Below are 22,684 nucleotides of genomic sequence, written 5' to 3' on the forward strand. Positions count from 1 at the left end.
AAAGCTTAAAAAACAGAATAGTAGGTCATTTAACTTCCTCCTTCATGTCTTTTACTGTCTCCTTTCACCTCTTTTTTGAAATTAGAGCCCATTTTGTTATGTGACACAGTAGTTAGTTTGTTTGTTTTTTTCAGTGATACGTTATGATTAGAGTCCATTTAAAACATTCTGTTTGTGCTAATGTTCTTGGTGCTTTCTCAGAAGGACTGTGAGAATTTGCTTTATGTTTGGAAAAGGCAGACTTCCTTTCATTTTACTGTAGGTATGATAGAGCTCAATTCTCATGCAAAAGAAACGATATCTTTCATGCCATTTTGATTTGCTTTTTCAATTCTCTATTCCTGATAAGATATTATAAAGTTAAATATTTCACACCATTTGTGCATATAGATTCTTCTACAGTTTCAATATATTTCAAGTTACAAAGCAGTAGTAAATGGAATCAGTGAGGTTCTAGGGGAAAAGAAGAATACTATTACATTCCCCAGAGTTCTGTTCACTAGTAATAGCTTGTCATAGAGCTTTTCATATTCACATTGAAAGATTTATTTTTTTGCTTGCAGGTGTGTAGTTTGTGGTTCTAGATAACCATTTTTTCTACTTGCTTTACTTTTAAAATAGTATTGTGTTTGTCATAGTAACAGTGCTGGAAGGAACATTAAAATTATATAGTATATCTCATGTTAAAAATTTGTAATGTGCTAAAACTCAGTGAAATTAAGTAATGTACCTAAAGTCACAGAACTTGTGAGTCATAGAACTTCCACTTGGCACTATCTCCATTTCAATTCAATTTAATTCAACAAGCACTGTGCTTGGCACTGGGAACACAAAGACATAATGAACAACCATTGCCTGCAAAAAGCTTATATTCTGTTGGGAAGGAACAACACATATATAAATAATTACATACAAAATATATTAAAAAATAATTTCCAAGGGGAGCATATATAGGTCTAATATGATAGTTTGTTAACAATAATGAAACAGTAGAGTAGAATAGCAAGAACAGTGACTCTGCATCCAAGTACCTGGCTTCAACCTGACTTCATGCGTATCACCTCTAGCAAGCACTTACCCTCCATAAGGCTCAGTTTTCCTCATTTCTCAGATGAAGAGATTGGACCATATTGCCTCTATCCCTTCTAGTTCTACAGGACTTTCAGAGGACATGATAGGAGGATAGAGAAACTGGAAATGAGAGATTCTCAAGAATGTTAGGAGATTCCAACAAGGTTATCCCACTTAAATGCAATGTTTCTGCTCACCTAGATGCTAGCTCTGGGATCCATTCACATTTTGACCTTTTGGTCTACCACATTCCATAGAGATAACATTGTCAGAGTTTTGTGAAGAAATCAAGTACAAACTCCACCATTTCTTGACTCTGCATAGCTACAGTATCCAACTATGGGGTCTCAAGTCACGGAGCTAAGGGTCTTGATCCAAATTTATCTTATGAACCCGGGACATCATTATACATTAAGCTACATTATATATACATATATGTATGTATGTGTATATATGTATATATGTATACATATATCTATATATGTATGTATTTATATTTGTATGTATATGTGTATACACAAAGTAATTGAATACATAATAAATAAAAAATAAATAAAAGGCCATTACACATAAGGCAGTTAATTAGGGAGGGCACTAGCCATTTGGGGGAATCTGAAAATGCATTATGTAGAACAGTAGTGTCAAACCAAAACAAGTCCCTAGAACTGTATGTCGACTGAAAAAAATCACAAATTATAGCTATGTTGTATTTTTAATTTATTTTGTTAAACATTTCCAAGTTATATTTTTTCCAAGTTACATTTTAATCTGTTTCTTCAGCCTCTGGTATAGAAAGAGGTTCCTGAGTACTGTCTTATAAGAAGTTGGGGATGATTTGATGTACAGGTGAGGAGGAAGTGTATTCTAGGCATAGGTGATGGCCAGCACAAAGGGATCGTGGCTGAACAAATAGAATCTTTTTACCTGTGGGGTTTTTTCTAAGTCACTAAACAATAATTGACAAGACTTTGCCAAATTTGTTACTCAATGATAGTTTTTTTTTAAAAAATCCATTTCTTCTTCCTTACTCTGAGAGCCAAATACATCTTCCACAACTTAGCTATTTTGTTGTTCAGCTCTTTCAGTCATGTATGACTCTCTGTGACCTCATTGGAGTTTTCTTGGCAAAGATACTGGAATAGTTTGCCATTTCCTTCTCCAGCTCATTTTACACATGAGGAAACTGAAGCAAACAGGGTTAAGTGACTTGCCCAAGGTCACACAGCTAATAAGTGTATGGGGCCAGATTTGAACTTAGAAAGATAAATCTTTCTGACTCCAGGTGTGTTACTCTATCCTCTATACCACCTAGATGCTATTGCTATTTAGCAACTCAATAAGCATTTGGTGGGATGGTGAAGTACTTGCTATGTACCCCCACTCTGGTAGATTTTAGAAGATCCTTGCTTAGATAGTCTATACAGGAAGATCAGTTTTATATATATAAAACTGGAAGACAATTTGGGAGTTATCAGTAAGCAAGGCTGTGATCACATCATGCCTATGCAGCCCCAAGATTAGTCAAAGATGATTAGTTGATTGCCAAAGGAACAAGGAGTAGAGACAAGAATGGGGAACAGGAATGACAAGGCTAGGCTTCATACAGGAAGATGTTCTGAATTTGGCCCTGATTGTTTGGGAGACTTTAAAGCATCTGAGAAGAAAACAAAGAGTGTTCTTAGAAAACTGGCAAGAATAAAGTCATGGATATGTCAATCAGAAGAGTGTTTGGAGACATGAGAAGATAGCCTGGCTGAGTGAAGATAAGTAAAAGATAAGTTTGGCTAGATGATGTTGGAACAGTTGTTGAACGACCTTGAATATGACTGAGGAATTTAGATGTTCTCCCAGCTTTGGCATCCGTTTCCCCTTTGGCTGTTCATTGGCATGATCTTATGCAGCCAGAATGGCATTTCATCTTTCTCTTTATGAGTGAACCCTCCACTATCGTCTCTCAATCCTCTTCATCCTACTTCTGGCATTGAAGTTCAGATACTTCAATTTGTTATCAGCCTCAACTTTTCTTTTATTAATTATCCCTTCTTCTCTTTGTCACAAGATTCCTCCTTTAATTAAATGTGTGATACTGTTAATGGAGTCACATATGCATATGTGTCTATATGTATATATTACTTATACATACACATATATATGTGTGTGTATATGTACACCCACGCCCACATATACTGTATATGTTTGCCCCAATACAAAACTGGTTGGTACTTATTTCAAAGTGGTTTATCTGAATGTTTCTGAACTTCCCCTCTAAATATCCCTCAGATATTTTTTAAAATAGTACAGCTGGGTGGTTTAGTGGACAGAGCACCTGTCATTGAATCAGGAAGACCTGAGTTCAAATCTGTCCTCAGAAACTTACTAGCTGTGTAACCCTGGGCAAGTCATTTAACACTGTTTGCCTCGGTTTCCTCCTCTGTAAAATGAGCTAGAAAAGGAAATGGCAAGTCACTCCAGTATCTTTGCCAAGAAAACCTTAAATGAGGTCATGAAAGTCAGACATGACTGAAATGAATTAACAACAAAAAACAAAAACTTTATAATTCTTTGATAGTTTGGGGCTTGCTTCTGCTACCACTGATAATTTCATGTGACAGTCACTGACATAATACACAAAAACCTACTGGAGTCATGCCTTAATGACAGTTTCAGGAACCTACTATGGGACTACCTGTTAGTAAAGCTACTTTCGTCCTTCTATTCTAAGGTCCTTTTGATATTTTGATAATTATCCATTTGGCAAGTGATGCTAGGCAGATCCATCTTAAACAAGATGCTGTTCTCCTGGCAATAATAAATATGACAGGTTCCATGGTATTTTTTTGCAGTACTTAATCTTTTGCATATTCATTTTTCTAACTCTTCTGCAGATTTTGGTTTATATCCTATGTAAGTGAAACTGCATATGAAGTCCTAGCCAGATCTTGGCTTATGTTTGCCAGAACACCATACAACAAGGCTCATTTGCCTTCCGAGCTAGAAAATGGATCCTGTTTCCAACAATGTTGCAAGCCAGGACAGACAAGTATTGACAGAATTATTCAGAAAGGCTATTCTGCAGGAATAGTACTAACATCAGAAAAACATATATTTCCTATAACACTTGTCCTTTCTCCCAGGCTTTGCCGGCACACCTGGATACCTTTCCCCAGAGGTGTTACGAAAAGATCCCTATGGAAAGCCAGTGGATATGTGGGCATGTGGTAAGGAATTGTTTTAAAATATAAATTGTATAAGTGTTTTTGCAAGAAAAATCATGTATCCTACTCTAAAATTCTACCTTTGATGTTGGAAGATGGCTCACTAACAATGTTTTTTGGCAGGGATGTTTGTCTTTTTTTAATTACCTGTAGTAGTAGTGAATATGCTTACAATCTCTAACTTAGTCCTCCTCATATCAGTTACTTCCATATGCTATCTACTAATCACACATTAGTTGGCTATGGTTGGGAGTGCAGTTGTTTGCCAGGGAACTGAGTACTGTTCATTGATTTAAATGGGAATTGAAAAAGTAAGCTTGATATCATTAGCATCATATCATCATAGAGAATTGAAATATAGCCATTGGAACGTTCCTTCAAAATCATCACGCTCTAACTGTCCTAAGCATTACGGTAAACCAAAAGTACTAAACATGTAGCCCATGATGACCATTGACAGTCCCAGGTGGAACCCAAGCTACAAGATGTAATTGCAAAATACTTAACAAAATAAATTAAAATACAAAACATAACTTCTGAACCATTACATTTTAAAACTGACTCAATATGCATGCCACAGGTATCCTTGTGTATTTTTATTTGAGTTTGATATCATTGCTATAAACACCTCCAAATGGTACCTTTGTCTTTTTTACATGCCAAAGAACTGGAAAATTTTGCTGTAATATTTAATTTTGTTTTCTCTTCTAACCTCTCACTTAATCTCTCTTTATTCTGTCCTTTTATTCTCAGAGTTGTTATAACTCTAATTGGTAGCAGTTTTTAAATAGGCCAAGGGTGTTACAAAATATACAGAAAGTTTTTACCAAACCAGAAGGTTTTCCTGGCCCCTGAAAATGTTGTGGGCTGAAAGCGTGTAGAGAGGCATTTGGGGCTACAGAGCTGGTAGGCACCGCTGATAAACCCAACAGACTGCTCTAACATTGGTGCTGGTCAGAGAAAGACAAAAGTTTTGCAAAAACATTTTCATGGTGTCTTCTCGCTATTCCTCTGTAGCAATAACCAAAGTGACCTCGTGTCAGTTTAGAACTTAGGTTCAGAATCCTCAAACCATGAGACCATATTTTCTCTTTTCTCTCTGAAATCAATTCAATTTAATAAACATTTATTAAATGCCCACTTTGTAAAGACCAATGTGCTAGGCCCTGGAGGAGATACATTGCTTATAAAAGATATCATTCTTCATAAAAGTTACAGAGTTGCTTTCAAAATGACAATAATTTGGCATTCATAGCTAGGACATTATTTGAGGGACTTCAGAAATCATTTTGTCCACAAGATTTTGTCTCTAATCAGCCTCTCGTGAAACCTTTAATTCCTACCAGTAGAGTCATTTGTTTATGTTAATAAATTATCTGAAAGGTCCTTGTTCAAATGCCCACATGTTAAAAAGAAAAGAGTTCTACCTCTCTCTTACCAGGTAATTCAGGACAACCCAGTAAGTATTTACTAAGTGTCTAAGTACTGTATTAGGGGTTGAGGAAGAAACAACAAAGAATAAGACATGTTTCTTCCCTTCAGAGGAGTTAGTGATCTAGTAGAAAATATCTTAGTACCCACTGAAATATTTGTTTATATCAATTTTAGCAAAATAATTAGCTATATTGTCTCTGTGTGTCTCTCTCATTCTGTCTCTCTGTCTCTATCTCTGTGTATGTCTCTGTCTCTGCTTCTCTCTCTCTCTCTCTCTCTCTCTCTCTCTCTCTCTCTCTCTCTCTCTCTCTCTCTCTCTCCTGGATTGTTAAAATGGAAGAATCTTTTAAAAGGATCATCTAGTCTAACCCTTATATTTTAATGTTATGGGAGTGAAGACCCATAAAAGTTAAAGGGGGCACCACTAATAATTGGCAAAACCAAAACTAAGGACATTGTCATTAAATTTCCCTCTCCTTCCTCCCAGTTCTCTTTTATCTTTCTCTTTGTAGGAATATGTTTTCTAAGAATTATTTTATTTAAGAACCAGAAGTTTTATAAATTATTTCAAATTCAAGAAGTTAAAATGCTCATCTATGCATATAAATGAATATATGAACATACATATACACCTCTCATATGGGATGGATGAATAAATGAATAATGTGACATGAGTAGACTGTTACATATGAATGAATTTTCCAGGAAATAAAAATTTATCCATTCAAGCATTTTTAAAAAGACAAAGCAAGAGGAAAAATATATAGACTAATATTCTTTAATCATAGCAATGAGATTAAAGGCACATATAAAAAATGTAATTTACTGTTACCAGGTTGAATTTATACCAGGAATGCAGGGTTAATTCAATATTAGGAAAATTATAAGCATAATAGATCATATCTATATTAAAACAATAAAAATCCCATAATAGCTATAATTTATATAATGCTTTAAGCTTTTTAGAAAGTATTATAAATTTTTTAATCTAAACAACCTGAAGTATAGGTGAAATTTTTGTCCTAATTTTGTATATGAAGCAGATGGAGGTTAAGTGACTTGTCTGTGGTCACATGTGTATATGTGTGTGTGAGTGAACTTGTCATCCTGACTACAGGCAAGCACCATATTCAATGTGTAACCTAACTGCCTATTATTTTATCAATAGACGCAGAAAAGGTCTTTGACAGAATATAGAACCTATTTATATTTTTAGAATACTAAAATGTTTACAATTAAGTGGATCTTCCTTTAATAAAATAAAAAGCATCTCTCTAAAACCAAGAACTACTATTATCTGTAATGGATGAAAAGGCTAGAGGGTTGTTGTTTTTTTTCAATAAAACCAGGGATAAATCAAGGCTTCCACTATTATTTGATAGAATTCTAGTGATGTTGACTATAGCAATAAGACAAGAAAAAGAAGTAGAGGGAATAAGAACACGCAAAGAGAAAGTAAAATTTTTGCTTTTTTTTTTTTTTCAAATGGCATGATGGTCTATTTAGGGACTCATAGACATCCAACTAAAATTAATTAAAATAATAATTACAACAAAGTTTCAGAATGTAAAATAAAACCACAGAAACAATCAGTCATTTCTTATATCATCAATGAAACCTAGTAAAAAGGTAAAAAAGGTATTCTGTTCACCTACCGAAACACACATGGGAATTATGTGAATATAAATACAGAACCCTTTTTATAGATCTAAATTACTGAAGATATATGACCCATGGTTGGGTCATTCCAATATAATTTAGATGAAAATGCCAACTAAATTAATTTACTTACTCATTATTATGTCATTCAAACCATCAAAGGTTTCCTTTATAGAAATTTTAAAATGATAGCAAAATTAATTTAGAAAGACAAAAGTTTAAGAATCTCAAGAAGGAAAATGATGGAAAAGAAGCAAAGGAAGAAGTCTAGGAACTACCTGATCTAAAACTGTGCTACCATGCCATAATAACCAAAACTATCTGGTACTATTTTTAAAAATAAAAAAATAAAACACTTGATTGGGGAGATGGATTAGGAAGAAACAAAACAAATGAACATAGAAGCACAGTGTTTGATAAAAACAAAGACCATAATTACAGGATTAAGAAATCCCTATTCAGCAAAACTGATGGGAAAATTGGAAAGCAGTCTGGCAAACATTTGGTATCAAGTAGCATCTCATAGTATATGCTAAGTTAAGCTTCAAATGGATATATAACCTGTATTTTAAAAGTCGTAGACAAATCATAACATAATAAACAAATTAGAAGAACAGAAGATTTTTTTCAAAACTATGAGTAGGGAAAGAATTCTTGAACAAACAAAGGATAGAGATGATCATAAGACATAAAATGGACAATGTGGTTGGGAAAACAGTTTCAAAAGTTTTTACAAAGTCAATTCAGTTAAAATTAGAAAATGGTTAATATGAGAGGGGTTTTTGTAACAAATTTCTCTGATGAATATTTGATATCTAAGATATATAAGGAATGAATAAATTTATAAGAATTAGAAACATACCCCAAAAGACAATGATTAAAGGATGTGAGCAGGCAGTTGGAAGGAGTGGGGAGGGATGGAGGAAGGAAGGAAGGAAGGAAGGAAGGAAGGAAGGAAGGAAGGAAGGAAGGAAGGAAGGAAGGAAGGAAGGAAGGAAGGAAGGAAGGAAGACATGCTATCAACAACTCCATAAAAATGTATGAACCATTAATATAAAAAAATAAAATTAAAAGTATTTTGTGGTCCCCTATATCCATTAGAGTGGTAAGATCACATGTGTATGTGCGCACATGTGCACACACACGGGAAAAGTGTAGTGGCTTGAAATGATGAGGGAGCATAGGCACACTGAAATCTACTGTAAATAGGGCTCTGAATTTGTGTAACTATAATCAAGAGTAGTTTGGAATTATACCTAAAATATCACCAAGTGATAACAGAAAGAGGAAAAGGATTCTTATGAATGAAACTACTCTTAGCATTATTTTTTTAAATTAAATTAAATGAATTTATTTTTTGGTGAGGCAATTGGAGTTAAGTGACTTGCCCAGGGTCACACATCTAGTACGTGTTAAGTGTCTGAGGCCAGATTTGAACTCAGGTCCTCCTGAACCCAGGTCCGGTGCTCTATCCACTATGCCACCTAGCTGCCCCAGCATTATTTTTAATGGTAGAAAAGAACTGGAAGCTAAAGAGAAGCTCATCATCTGCTAATGGCTGAATAAATTATGGTTTGTACTGAAATAATTTTATGCCATAAGAAATGACAAAAGGTATGTATTCAGAGGAAAGAATTGTATGAATTGGTTAAGAGTAAAGGGATCAGAACCAGGAAATATATATAATATATATGTATATGTGTATGTATATATATATACACACACACATATATATATATAATATATATAACTACATTATAAAGAAAAACAACTTTAAAAGACTTAAGAATTCTAATCAATGCAATGACTGACCATGATTCCAAAGGACCACCTCTCGAATGAGATTTGAAGGACTAGAGGAGCAAAATGAGACACATGACACACGTTTACACATATGAGCAATGCATGGATTTGTTTTGCTTGTTTGTGCTAAATTGTTGCAGGAAAGGATTTTTGGCCGGGGAAGAGAGACAAATGATAGTGATGCAAATAAACAAACAAACAAACAAACAAACAAACCAAAACCAAAACCAAACCAAAGAATGACATTTTTAAAATACATTAATGAAGCATTTAAAGAGAATGCATAGCAGAAGTCAGAAGGAGGTTCAGAAAAAGACAAACACACTAGCCAGCTTTGGAATGGTGTGAAATGAGTATATATTTTTTAAATCCACTATAGATAATGAAATTCCCAGTTCCATAAACAATACTCTTTGTATGTGGGATATGTGGAATACTTCTTTATATATGGAAATGTCTGTTGCTATTTGTCAAATTAAGAACAAGTTAAAAAAAAAACTTTAAAGGAAAAGGGGAGATATAAGTTCCTTATACTTTCATTCCAAAAGTACTAACTGCTAAACATTCAAATAGGAGGTCTCAAGAAGCAACATTGTCTCAGTCTTAAGATATCTTTTTCTTTAAAAGCAATAAAAAAGGAACCATCTTTTACTCTGCTCATACTGGTTTCCTTTTTACTCATTGGCATTTGCCATAATCTAAAACTGAGCATCATGCTGAGATTTAAAACCAGGTTAAGTATTTTGAAGTTCTTATGTGCTACCAAGAAATTTTTGTGAGTGTTTGTGTGTGTGTGTGTGTGTGTGTGAGAGAGAGAGAGAGAGAGAGAGAGAGAGAGAGAGAGAGAGAGAGAGAGAGAGAGGCAAGTGGGCTTAAGTGACTTGCCCAGGGTCACACAGCTAGTAAGTGTCAACTGTCTGAGGTCAGATTTGAACTCAGGTCTTCCTGAATCCAGGGCCGGTGCTTTATCCACTGTGCTACCTAGCTGCCCCCAAGAGATCTTTTTTTTTTGGAATCACATTTTACTAAACTGTGACATTGATTGTATTGTTGTGATATGTAGATGAGCTTTTATGCTGAACTCCCTTAATATCTGTGTTTGTGTATAAGTTTATGTTGCTTGACAGTTCTGTGACTCCTTGGTGAACTGTTTTCAAAGTCCCAACATGTCATAAATGCCATTTTTTCACTCTGAAACAGAAAGAACAAACAAACAAAAACAAAACAACTTACAAATTTTTTTTCCAAATGAGAACAAGTCCAACCTAGAGCCAAAAGACTGGCCCCAAGCATTTCACTAGAATGCTCAAGGTCACTCTGTGGCTTCCTCACTTGTTCTGTGTTCTAGATATTCACTTCCATATTCATAAAGAGTTCTCCCAATAACTGAATCTCATTTTATCATACCATTCCCCTTTAGGAAAAAACCCATTTGGAGTACATTTTTGCAAACAAGTCTTTATATCCTTTAAACAGAGGTAACTTTTAGGGATTCTGAAATCTTCCATTTGTAAAATATGACATCCACGTAAAACACAAATGTGTTTATAACAGGCATAAGAAATATGTTGACTTCGTGATAGAATATTACCTGCTGATGCATTTTTGGTGCATTACCATATTTCACATATATACATATCATGTATATGAATAGATGTATGCATTAATATATGAAGGTAAATATGCATATGTATATGTTTACATATATACATACAAATACATTATATTTTATGTTTTGTATGTAATATAACATTTAATGTGTTTATGAATTGTGTATTATATACTATTTAAGCTATAGAATATGTATATAAATATTTTATATACCTACATTAAAATGCAACCTAAGATGACACAATACAATGAGTATTTAATAAGTGATTATTACATATCAGGCACTGTTCTAAACATTGGTGATAAAACAAAATCCCTATTTTACGGAGCTTTGGGAGAGATGACATATAAATAACTAGTATATTCCAGATATATACAGAGTAGGTAGCTGGTAATCTTAGAGAACAAGATAAAATAGACATGAATAGAGACTGAATCTTTAAACATATTGGCATAAGGAAGACCCAGATGAGGAGACTACATTTAAGAATGCAGGTTGGCACCTTCTTGGCAACTCATAGTGTTAATTAATCACCTAGAACACTCACAGGTTAGTGACTTGCCTTGGGTCACACACAGCCAATTTGTGTCAGAAGTAAGATTCCCACCCAAGTCTTATTGGCTTCAAGAGTAGCTCTGTATTCATTCCATGGTGCTGCTATATAGAAATAAAAATTTTTTGTCTTCTTAAATCTTTCCTAAATAGTACATATGAGGATATAAGGTTAACTTTTATTTTGTGGCTGGTTTTGGTGTATTATCATTGCTGTAGAGAACTCCCCGTCTGGAAACTAACTTTCAGTGGCTAAAAATCAATAGTTTTTCTATAACATGTAGTCTTAGAGAATCGCTTGGGCTACTGAAAGGGTAAGTGACTTGGTCATAGGTTCACAGATGTCTGTGGACTTTAACCTAGGTCTTCCTAACACCATGACCCTATACCACCATCTCTCTATGTGTTATATTAGGTAAATCTTCCTCATATGACATAGACTAAAGGCTCACAGCTGCGAGACAGTGGGAAAACCTGTAAAGATCATAAGAATTTAAAATCAGGGAGCCTGTGTGGAAATCCCAGCTCACATATTTATTGGTGATCTATGGCAAGTTATTTAATCTCTCTGGCCTTACTTTCTTCAAAATCAAGTAATTTGAGTAACCCTACACTATTATCACCATCTCTTATGCATTGATACCCACTCTGAAATCTCCTTTCCTCTCTGCCCTGCCACCCAAGTGGTAGTATCACAAGATACATACTGCCCCAATAACAAAAGTTAGCTACATCTTGCATACATGAGCAATCCTGCTTACTAATACCTGTGCCACCGGAACTATCTATCCCTAATCCTTTCTTCCTATAACTGCCCAAATCAATTTCCCTAATAGTGAAAAAGAAAATATTTTTCCAGGAAGGAAGAAGGGATTTATTGACATCATCTGCCAGATGTCAATAAGCAGTTATTCAGCCTCCAATGGTCCCAAATAGATGCCTGTTCCTTTATCCTCATGATACCCAAGACTCCCAAGAGGATATTAACAGGCCCCATGTCAATCTTTAGTGGTTTCACTGACAGGTGTTTCTCTCTATACCTAGACAACAGGGGTTTTCTTGATGTAACCTGTAAAGAGCCAAGGAACTAGAGAAGAAAAGAACAGAGGGAACTGAGGCAGAATGCTCACCTGAGTGATCATTTGATAGCAAAGAGCCCAAATGAAGAACTGGCCAAATGAGTTAAGGAGCTAAGGACCTGAGGCAGCTAATGAATTGGGTCAGAAGTAGGAAACAGAGTTACTGAGAGATGAGTTATTAGAATTTTAGGTTATAGCAACCTAGTACTAGAAATGTAATAAGGTTTTAAGATTACACAAAGAGTAATTTTGACCTGTCACATTCTGTAGAGCCTATGTGAGTGTGTGTTCTGTGAATGTTTGACTGACTTTACCCTCCACTTCATTCTAAATTCCCTTTAGCCAAGCATTTCTGACTGCTACTTCCTTAATGGGCCCATGGCGATAAGACTTAGGACAAATTCTCAGTAAACATTTATTTATTTATTTATTTATTTATTCATTCATTCATTCATTCATTCATTTATTTAATTTAATTTTATTTTTTTTTTAGTGAGGCAATTGGGGTTAAGTGACTTGCCCAGGGTCACACAGCTAGTAAGTGTTAAGTGTCTGAGGCCGGATTTGAACTCAGGTACTCCTGACTCCAGGGCTGGTGCTCTATCCACTGCGCCATCTAGCTGCCCTCAGTAAATATTTATTGAATAAATATCAATTATAATAGTATACTTCTTATACATCACTTTAAAATTTTAAGGAATTTTCATATACATTGTCTGATTTGAATTTTACAGCATTCTATAATTACAGTAGTGCCTATTTCCTCTCAATCAAGAAACATGTATCAAGCATCTACTTTGTTCTGGGCACTCTGGATAGAAAGAGAAAAAGTGGTCCCTGCCCTCAAAGAGCTTTTTTTTTCCAATCAGGGAGATAACAGTTTATAAAAATATACAAAGTTAATGCAATTTTATTAAAGTAATTTTATTGCATGCATGGAGGCAATAGCACCTGGAAAATAGTGTGATGTAAAACAAAAAGTAAATATTGGGTGGTTAACCCATCATTCTATGCCTGGAAAATATTCATTTAGTGATTGGTACCATTTTACTAAAAAGTAATAATGAAATCCTTATGTTCTATGGTTCACAGATGGGATTCTAGCCTTTGATAAAATCATTTAACATCATGATAGTTTGAAGTTTCTTATTGGGTATTTACCTTCTCTACCTTTCATTGTCTACTCCCAAAGTTTTGATTACATACCTGGGTAATGGAATGGATTTTTTGGGAATTGAAAGACATGAAATCTTTAGTAGAAGTGGAGATAGAGACTCAATATTTATGTTTTTTTCTTTTATATATTCATTTTTACTTAATGGTGATCAAAATATCAAAATGTAGAGAAAAGGCAAAAGTGAGATTCTTCCTAAATTGGTACCAGAGAGATCTTCAAGACGTCACAGAAGTTTCTGCACCAGTTGTTCCCTAGATAGATGAAATCACATTCCCAGATAAAATAAATTTCAAAGAAAACCCTTAATTCATGCTGTTATTTTATAAAAGATGCATTTTTTTATAAAAAAGAAAAAGCCATCTGCATTAATTTTTCTAACTCTATTGGCATTGCCTAAAAATCAGCCAATCCAATCTATGGGTCTTTCCTTACCCATTATCACGTGATGATTACTTCCTGAACTATAATCATGGTGCGTGAAGACAAAAACTACCCTCTCATGGGCATATCTTATAATTTTTTATGTTACAGATAGGATGCACTTCACATGCATTATCACCTTTATTCTTCACAATGCTGATAAGTACTATTGGCCCTATTACATATGGGAAAACTGAGAATCAGGAAATTTGAGTGATGTACCCACAATGTGCATAAGTAAAAGAACCAGAATTGGGGTCTCAGTTCTGCTGTTGTTGTCTCCCAACTACTGAGATCTAGAGAATGGGATCTTAGGATTCTCTGTAAACTGTTAAACAAATCATTTTCTCCTGAAGGGAGGCATAGCAAAAGCAAAGTGTCAGTGCTGACTATTTTTTTCTTAATGGGTTAGTTTGGCTTAATTTTTCATTTTCTGTTCTCTGCACAAATGACTAATTGTAATGTATTAATTTCTCCCAGGTGTCATTCTCTATATTCTCCTGGTGGGGTACCCTCCTTTCTGGGATGAAGACCAACATAGACTCTACCAGCAGATCAAGGCTGGAGCGTATGATGTATGTAATCTATTTAATTGTAACAACCAATTGAGGATTGGCTTTTATTCAACAACAATTCAGAAGTGCTTTCCCATGTTTCATCTTTGTTACTGAACCTAACAAAAACCATAGTTGTGAATGTAAAAAACAAACAAACAAATAAAAACCTTCTTACTGTTTCCCCTTTTTGTTGGGGAAAGATGGATATGAAATTAGAAATGTATCATCTCGGTTATTCTACTGTAATTTTGTCCTAACTCAACGTCCCTTAGGACTGTGATCAGTCACTTTTTAAAATCTGGAAGAAAGAATGGTTGCTCTTGGTTTTGTGAAAATTCCAGCTCTTGACACATTTAATTGAAAGATGTGCCTTTTTCTTCAGGCAAATTATTTTTCCCAAATCAGTCACATAATTTTGTATTGTATCTAACTGTTTCCTAGTTATCCTAATCTAGTACCTAACCATATCCTAATAATCACTGCCTATTCATCTCAATTTCCTCTGAAGTCTGAAGTTCAGGAATTTGATTTTTAGCCAAGTGGAATGCCCAATAATATCCAATATTAAGTGGAAACACAATTTAATTTGAATTAGAAAATCCAAATACAGTGTAATATATGATAAATACTAGTAAGACATACATTGTACATATATGTACATATATTTATATATGTGTACATATATACATATATATAAAAGATTATAACATCATCAAGAAAAGGCACAGTTTTTCATTTTGTCTCTGTATGCCCTCCTCAGTACCTTGCATATAGTAGGTACTTAGTTATTATGCATTCAGAAAATTTGTATCTTTCTGAGCTCTGCATCAATGATGCTGGTATGCTATCCTGTGATAAATACCCAGGTACTTCCTTGCTGATTCATGCTCAGTTCTGTACCTTACCTTACCTTACCTCGGGTGCTAACCTCCATGCCTTACAAATGTGGGGATCTTGTCCCCTTTTTCAACAGAATGGTTCAGTAGCATCAGTATCTTCATTTATATGTTTCCTGTGTGGCACACTATGGTTTAGGGTAAAGGGTGGAGACATTTCCAAGTGTATTATGAAAATGCTATAGTAATTCGATCCACTTTTCTACATTCCTCCCTTGGTACACAGGTATATTAAATTTTCTCTGTGTGGTTGGGTAGCATGAAAGCACTGTTTTTATGGCTAAGGAGTTATGCTTCCTTCTTGGCAAGAGAAGTGAATACAAGAGGTTTTTGAGGGAGGTGAGAAATAAACAAAGTGTACCCAAAGTTCTCTCAGGGTAGGATATAGTTTTTGCTGAGCCCATTCTAATATGTTGGGAAATTTGCAGAACTACTATTCTACCCAAAGAGCATCAAGTATGATGTCTCTGCAGAGAGCCATTTGTAGATGCACACTGGGAATAAATTTCTTATTGAAGAAAATATTGACCCTTTAGGCTACAGAAGGACAAATGAATACTCTTAACGAAGTAATTTCTTAAATATATCACAGGAGCCTAAATTAATAATTTATTCAAAAGGAATAGTTGTGTATGTGGGGAGGGTGTTTCTGTCTCTTTTAACCACAATAAGCTAGGTTATGTTATAATGCCCAGGAATTTATTATATATGCATATGGAAACTGAATGTATTTCATTGTACTTCACTTTTAACTTTTTGATGTAAAATTATTCTCTCATTACATTATAAAATGCTTCATTATTTAACTGCTAAATATAAGCTTCTAGAATCAAGATGAAATACACTATCATTTATGAGAATTTACATAGTGAAATAGGTCAGTGTCTTTTTCCTTTTGCTATTCTTTTTTTTTTTTGTCCAGTGGTTCAGTTATCAAACTATATTTAATTACTGAAAGTAGAGGAGGGAGTGAATTACTGAATGAAATGCCATACTGAGAATGTGAGTATAGCCTTTCTGAGGATTCAGGGAATGAGAGGTAGCAAGAGAATCAGCTTCCTCAACCTTCTCCTGAAAGAAGCAATGGAAATGCTTAAGTGGAGCAAAAACACCCACAAAACTTCAAACAAAAATTTTACATATTTAATTATTACATAATTAAAATAAATCTCTTCTGTAATCAGTTAAAAGAAGCAATAAAAATATACTAAGATATCATTACTAGGACAAAAGATGAAATGTAATTATGAGGGAATATACATAAATAATATAAATACAACAGTGGAATAAGTTGACAATGAATGTCATTGGGGAAATAGACTTGGAGGTAGAACATTAGAAGTAGAATATAAAGGCCAGAAAATTACTTATCTAAAAATGATTTGGAAACAGCACAAGCAGAAGGTTTCTGGTAGAGAGATTAAGGACTATCCAAAATCTGAGAAAAGGAAATAAAAAGTAATCTTTCCACTGTATTTTAGTAAATCATATTAAAAAAAATTCCTAGAGATATTAGAAAGAGAATTCACAGGATACCAAAGAACTCTACACTTAATTCATCCATTCACATCAGAATAAATCAAGTATACAAGGATATGATCCTACTAAAAAGCTAGAGGAAGGCACCACATATTAAAAACAGTAATTTTGATTTCATAAGATTTTTTCCCACAAATTGAAAAGTAATAGATGAATCTAGACTATAGTTAAGGAACTTAATCCCAAAAGCATTGTCCTAGAAAAGGTAAATATTCCCTTAAGAAACAAAGGATTGACATTTTTTTTTTTAATTTTGCTGGGCAGTGAGGGTTAAGTGACTTGCCCAAGGTCACACAACTAGTAAGTGTCAAGTGTCTGAGGTCAGATTTGAACTCAGGTCCTCCTGAATCCAGGGTCGGTGCTTTATCCATTGCACCACCTAGCTGCCCAGGATTGACATTTTGACATCAAGATAACATCCAACTCACAAAGAAAAGACACAAGTGCATAACAGCTTTCGAATCTCACAATAAACCGGAGTACCCAATACATTTGAAAATTGAAGACTGAAATATAAATGGAAGAGCATGGGCATAGATTATCAATGTAGGTGATTGAACTAGTATTTATTGGTCAAATTGATTTTTATCTCATGCTATTCCAAAAGCAGGGTTAAAATAATTCTATTTCCATTAACTACTTGGGTGACACAGTTAAGTGTGAAGGGAAAAGGGGGAAAAAAGATTTGATAGCAGAAAAAAAAATTATTGTGGCCACTACATCTAAAAGAAAGAAGAAGCATATAAAACGAGAAGTCCAATTTTATTACGTTGTTAAAACTAAAACATATTTTAGCAAAATACACTTTGAAGGTTGTTTATATGCATAGCCTTTTTAATTTTTACCTTTATTGGGTTGCTTTTTTGTTAATGCTTCAAAATATTAGAAGCTTTTTAGTTATGAGAAAAAAAGAGTGACTGCTTCTATATCAGATTAGCTTCAAAAATTTTTCTCAACTTAAACTGGCCTCAAAACCTTGGTAACACACTAGCATACAGCTGAGACTACTATCAACTACTTTTGACAGCACTATGATTTATTTAACCATTTGTGTGAAGATGAAGAAAAGAAATGTGGAATATCAACCCAGGGAAAATGGACTAAATAGAAAGTTTAGACTAAAGTAAGAAATCATTTTATGTTAGATTATTAAGTATTGGAATGAGCTAATAATAACATTTTGAAGTGTGATTGCATTCAGCAACTCTCTTGTGGATTTTTTGAAAGTAGGAGGAACCCCTATTTTCCTTATACAAATAAGATGAGAGACTATTAGGTATCACCATTGAGATATTGAAAATGGCTTCTTAGAAAATTGGTATGAAATGTCATTTTAAAGACAAGACAGTGTTTCAAGATCTAGGGCTTTCAAGTTATTTTCTCATTTTTAGAATTATGCCATATATTATATAAATACCTGTCCCATGCTGAATGTGCTCATTCAACAGTTACTCTACTCTTTCAAATATGTCTGTATGTGTCTATAAAGGAATTTTATTCCCATGAAAATTAAATTTACAGAATTTCAATCTGACGAATTTGTTATCCTTTCTGTTGAACTGAGTTATATGATTTCTCTTTTTGAAAATTTATATTTTTAAAGTTTCCATCACCAGAGTGGGACACTGTGACTCCTGAAGCCAAAGACCTTATCAATAAAATGCTTACTATCAATCCTGCCAAACGCATTACTGCATCTGAGGCACTGAAACATCCATGGATCTGTGTAAGTTATGACTTTTTAAACCTTCAGCATTTGCAAAGCAAAATGTATCATCCTCCAAAATTAGAGTCACATTCAAAAAAAGTTGCATACATATGTCCTATTTAAAATAATTCATAGAATTTTAAATCGTCAAAGTTTGGAGGGATTTTAAAGGTCGTTCCTTTAAACTCCCTCATTTTGTAGATATTTGGTAAGCAGGCATTTTGGCATTTGGATTTGAATGTTATGAGTAAAGATCTTTTCACTCTGCCACATTTCCTTCCATTACCTACCAAATACAAAATAAAGATCATAAAAATGCAGCTTTTAGATCTGGACATTGCTTTAGAAATTATCTGGGAAAATATCTTCATTTTATAAATAAAGAATATGAGGTCCAAATAGATTATGTGACTTCCTAATAACAATACTTAATAACTGCAGCTTTAATAAACAAATATAGCTATAATAAATATAGCTACAACAACAAAAAGTAGCTAAATAAATAATTCCAGTCAATGCATTAATATGAATTTCCAAACAAATTTTTATCCTGCATGCCTATGAATATGGGCATTCACATTCCGAATCATTTTGTGATAAAGTGAGGATCAAATGAAATAGCATTAATGCTGACGGATAATGATGAAGATAAAGAAGATGACACTTTTAAAAAAATATATAACTTGAAGTTAAGAATAAAATTGTTTAAGTTCAGTTACCAACTGATATTTTCTGTTAATTACATTGCATTTAGAACTTTGGAATAAATTTAAACATTTTACAGAGAGTGGTGTTTTAAAAAGTTACAATAGTTTAAAAACAGAGGGAAAAGTTTAAAAAAAAACTCTGTAGATAGGAAAGCACAGAAAGCCTTGAATATATTTTCAGGAATTGCCCTTGTCATAAGTAGGTTCCAAGTATCTATAGATATAGCAAAGATAGAATTGGAGTGCTGAATGAAGTTAAGGCAGGGGTAAAAAGTAAACTGTACCACAGACAAAGAAAAAATAACATTCATGATGATGTTAGGATGCGAAATAAGTTTTATTGAAGAAGTTTTTTTTAAAATAATACTTAAGTAACTTTTAATTAGATCATTTTAAGATGGCAATACAGGTAAAGAGGCCATTCATGTGAACGTAGTAATATGAGAAGAATACTACAATCATGTCATATATCACAAAGTTAAAAATCATTTTATTTTTTTCCAGCAACGTTCTACTGTCGCTTCTATGATGCACAGACAGGAAACTGTAGATTGCTTGAAGAAATTCAATGCAAGAAGAAAGCTGAAGGTAAGAAAACTAAAATTTTAAGGGCAGGCATTTTTCTCCAGGTATATTCAACAGAGCAGCAACTGTGAAGACCTATTTCAGAGAAGGAAACATTTTTCTAGAAATATTTTATGACTGATAGATGTTACTTGGTGAAGAACAGAAAATTGTGTTACTGTTTTACTTTCTCTTTGATCATGAGCAAATGGAATATCTATAGGATTTTTAATGTACACATGAGAAACAGACAGACAGACAGGGTAAGAGATGGGCTTCTCTCTCCAGCTAAAGGGGGAAGAATTGATTGAATCACTGTATCCACTTCAACAAAAGTCTCCTCCATCCTTTAAGAACAGTTGTGTCCCATGATAATCTGAAAACCCATATGCATGATGAAAGCTCAAGCAAAAAAAAAATTGGAGAAGTTGCCTGTGTTTGATTATATGAGGACAGAGATCTATCTGCAACTGTAAACCTTAACTATGCCTGTTTGCTTCCTTAACAGGGTGCCATTCTCACAACTATGCTGGCTACAAGAAATTTTTCAGGTATGTGTGTGTGACCTGATTTTCTTTTATACACCAGAACTTCATGAAGCACTATATTTTGCACTTTAAGTCATGTAAAAATTAATATAATTACTTCAGTCATACCTTAAGACAGAAAGACTTATTCCATTTTTGTCTTCTTAGGTCCAGGCAATATATCACAAATGATAAACCAAAATAAATCTTTGTCAGGAATAAATGTGTTTCAAGATATCACTCTGAAATGCCAAGTAATTAAGAATAAGATGTATGGGGGTCACATCTAAGGCAGCCCATAAAATGGAAATTACTACTGGGAGGTGTGATTTTTATTGGCCTAAACATTTTTGAAGGGACAATTAATCTTTGCAGACCATTTCATGGTATCTTGGTAGCTCGAAAGAGTTTGTGTAACACACATGTATATTCATGTATGTTTACACACATATGTATGCACACACATGCACGTATATGTATTTATGTATATCCATATGTAGATACAAACACATAAACCCACATAACTTGTATTTGAGAAGTAACTTAGGCTCTCTCAAGTTTGGGGCAGTGCTCAGAATACCTCACACATAATGAATACTTCATAAATGCTTGTTGACGTGTCTTGACTCATCCAGATGATTAGAAGCAAACTATATTATACTTCAGTCATGTCCATACTTTAGAGAAGAAAAAAAAAAAGGTCTGTGACCTCACTTATCCAGATAATTTCCTTAGTTTTTTGGTGGGGTTTTTTTAAAACCCCTTTGTGTAATGTTTTTCTAGACTGACTTCTAGAATAAGACTATGGGATATTTTTTTTTTCATTTTTTGTTGTAAAAATTAGTTGTAAAGGATTAAAATCTCTTTTCCCATTTAGTCTCCTTTCTTGATTAAGACATTACAAAACAAAAAATGGCATTGGAACAAATCCCGTTTCCCTTACTTTTCTAATTCTAAATACATGTACATGTATGAAAGCCCCCAAAGACCTCCTCCAGAGAGGTTTTCAACACTGTTTCAAATGATGAACAATTGAATAACAAACACCACAATGAACAGGGCTGACTAGGTTAGTCTATTGTATGTAGTTTGTCATTTTAATTTGGGTGTTTTGAATCCATGTTGCTGCCTCCATCTAGTTACCCATTTTATATACAGGTATTTAATATAGTTGACATTTATGTGGGTGAGTTCAATTGTCTCATTTTTTGTTTTAAATTATGAAATAAATATTGTAATCAACTGTAATTAGGTTAATATTTTATTGTGATATTCTAGTTTGCTACATTTTATGGTACTCTAGAGAGGACATTTTGGTGAAAACTCAATATTTTTAAATATCCATCTTTAGCATGAATATGACATTTTTGATTCAGCAGTGATTAAACAATCATTGATACAGACTGCGTCATATGCACATGTGTGCACCCACATATAGTATCCTTTTTCTTCCTGTCACATTTTATCGCTTATCTCCTACTACACTAAAACAAATCATAATTAATATAGAGGTTTTATATTATTTCAGAATTTCTCCTCATCCATCATTCCCAAGTCCACAAGTTAGCATAGCAATCAGTTGTAACATCTTGCACTTGACAATACATTTTTATTTCCAAGTAATTCTGTTTCATTGCAATACTTGTTCTTTAAAGTAATTTGTCCATAAGTATATGGTTAAAAGTGTTTTTTTTTTCTTTTCTTCCTTTATGTGGAATATATTTCTTGTGAGGTAAGGTCCACAGTAACTAAAAGGGACATCTCTGCATTTCCCAGGCCAAATTCCTGCTCACCCTAAACCATTGTCTTCTTTCTGCTTGCTCTTGCAATTCTAAGTTTGCTTTCCTAATTTAACTGCCTCCGGGTTTCTGTAACAATCGTTTTTCAGCTCTAGACAATCACAATCATTCACTGTTTTATTGTTGGTTTAATTTCTTAAAAATTAATAGAATTGTTGAAGATTGAAAATATATACAAATACAAAATGAACACTTGGGGCTATCTTTTCTACATGTACCAAAGGGGCAGTGAGATTATGGCACACACCCAACATAAAGCCAAGTAATTCATCTTTCAAATTCATATATTCAGGAAGCTTTATTTTGTCCAGATATTATATTGTAGAGATTAAATTCACTTTTCAGCTTCTCATATAGGGCTGCTA

At 33.8% G+C, this 22,684-nt stretch overlaps 1 protein-coding gene across 7 annotated transcripts in view; it reads left to right on the top strand.

Annotated features, from left to right (window-relative positions):
* Positions 1-22,684, top strand: part of CAMK2D (calcium/calmodulin dependent protein kinase II delta) — a 364,907-nt gene that overhangs the window by 288,532 nt on the left and 53,691 nt on the right. For all 7 annotated transcript variants that reach the window (XM_043969913.1, XM_043969907.1, XM_043969912.1 and 4 more), the window contains exons 8-12: positions 4,206-4,289; positions 14,503-14,597; positions 18,618-18,740; positions 19,934-20,017; positions 20,502-20,544. In XM_043969913.1, the coding sequence (XP_043825848.1) occupies positions 4,206-4,289; positions 14,503-14,597; positions 18,618-18,740; positions 19,934-20,017; positions 20,502-20,544 (429 nt within the window). The remainder of the gene's footprint in view (positions 1-4,205; positions 4,290-14,502; positions 14,598-18,617; positions 18,741-19,933; positions 20,018-20,501; positions 20,545-22,684) is intronic.

Source organism: Dromiciops gliroides, chromosome 6, assembly GCF_019393635.1.
Source record: "Dromiciops gliroides isolate mDroGli1 chromosome 6, mDroGli1.pri, whole genome shotgun sequence".
NCBI classification, from domain to species: Eukaryota; Metazoa; Chordata; class Mammalia; order Microbiotheria; family Microbiotheriidae; genus Dromiciops; species Dromiciops gliroides.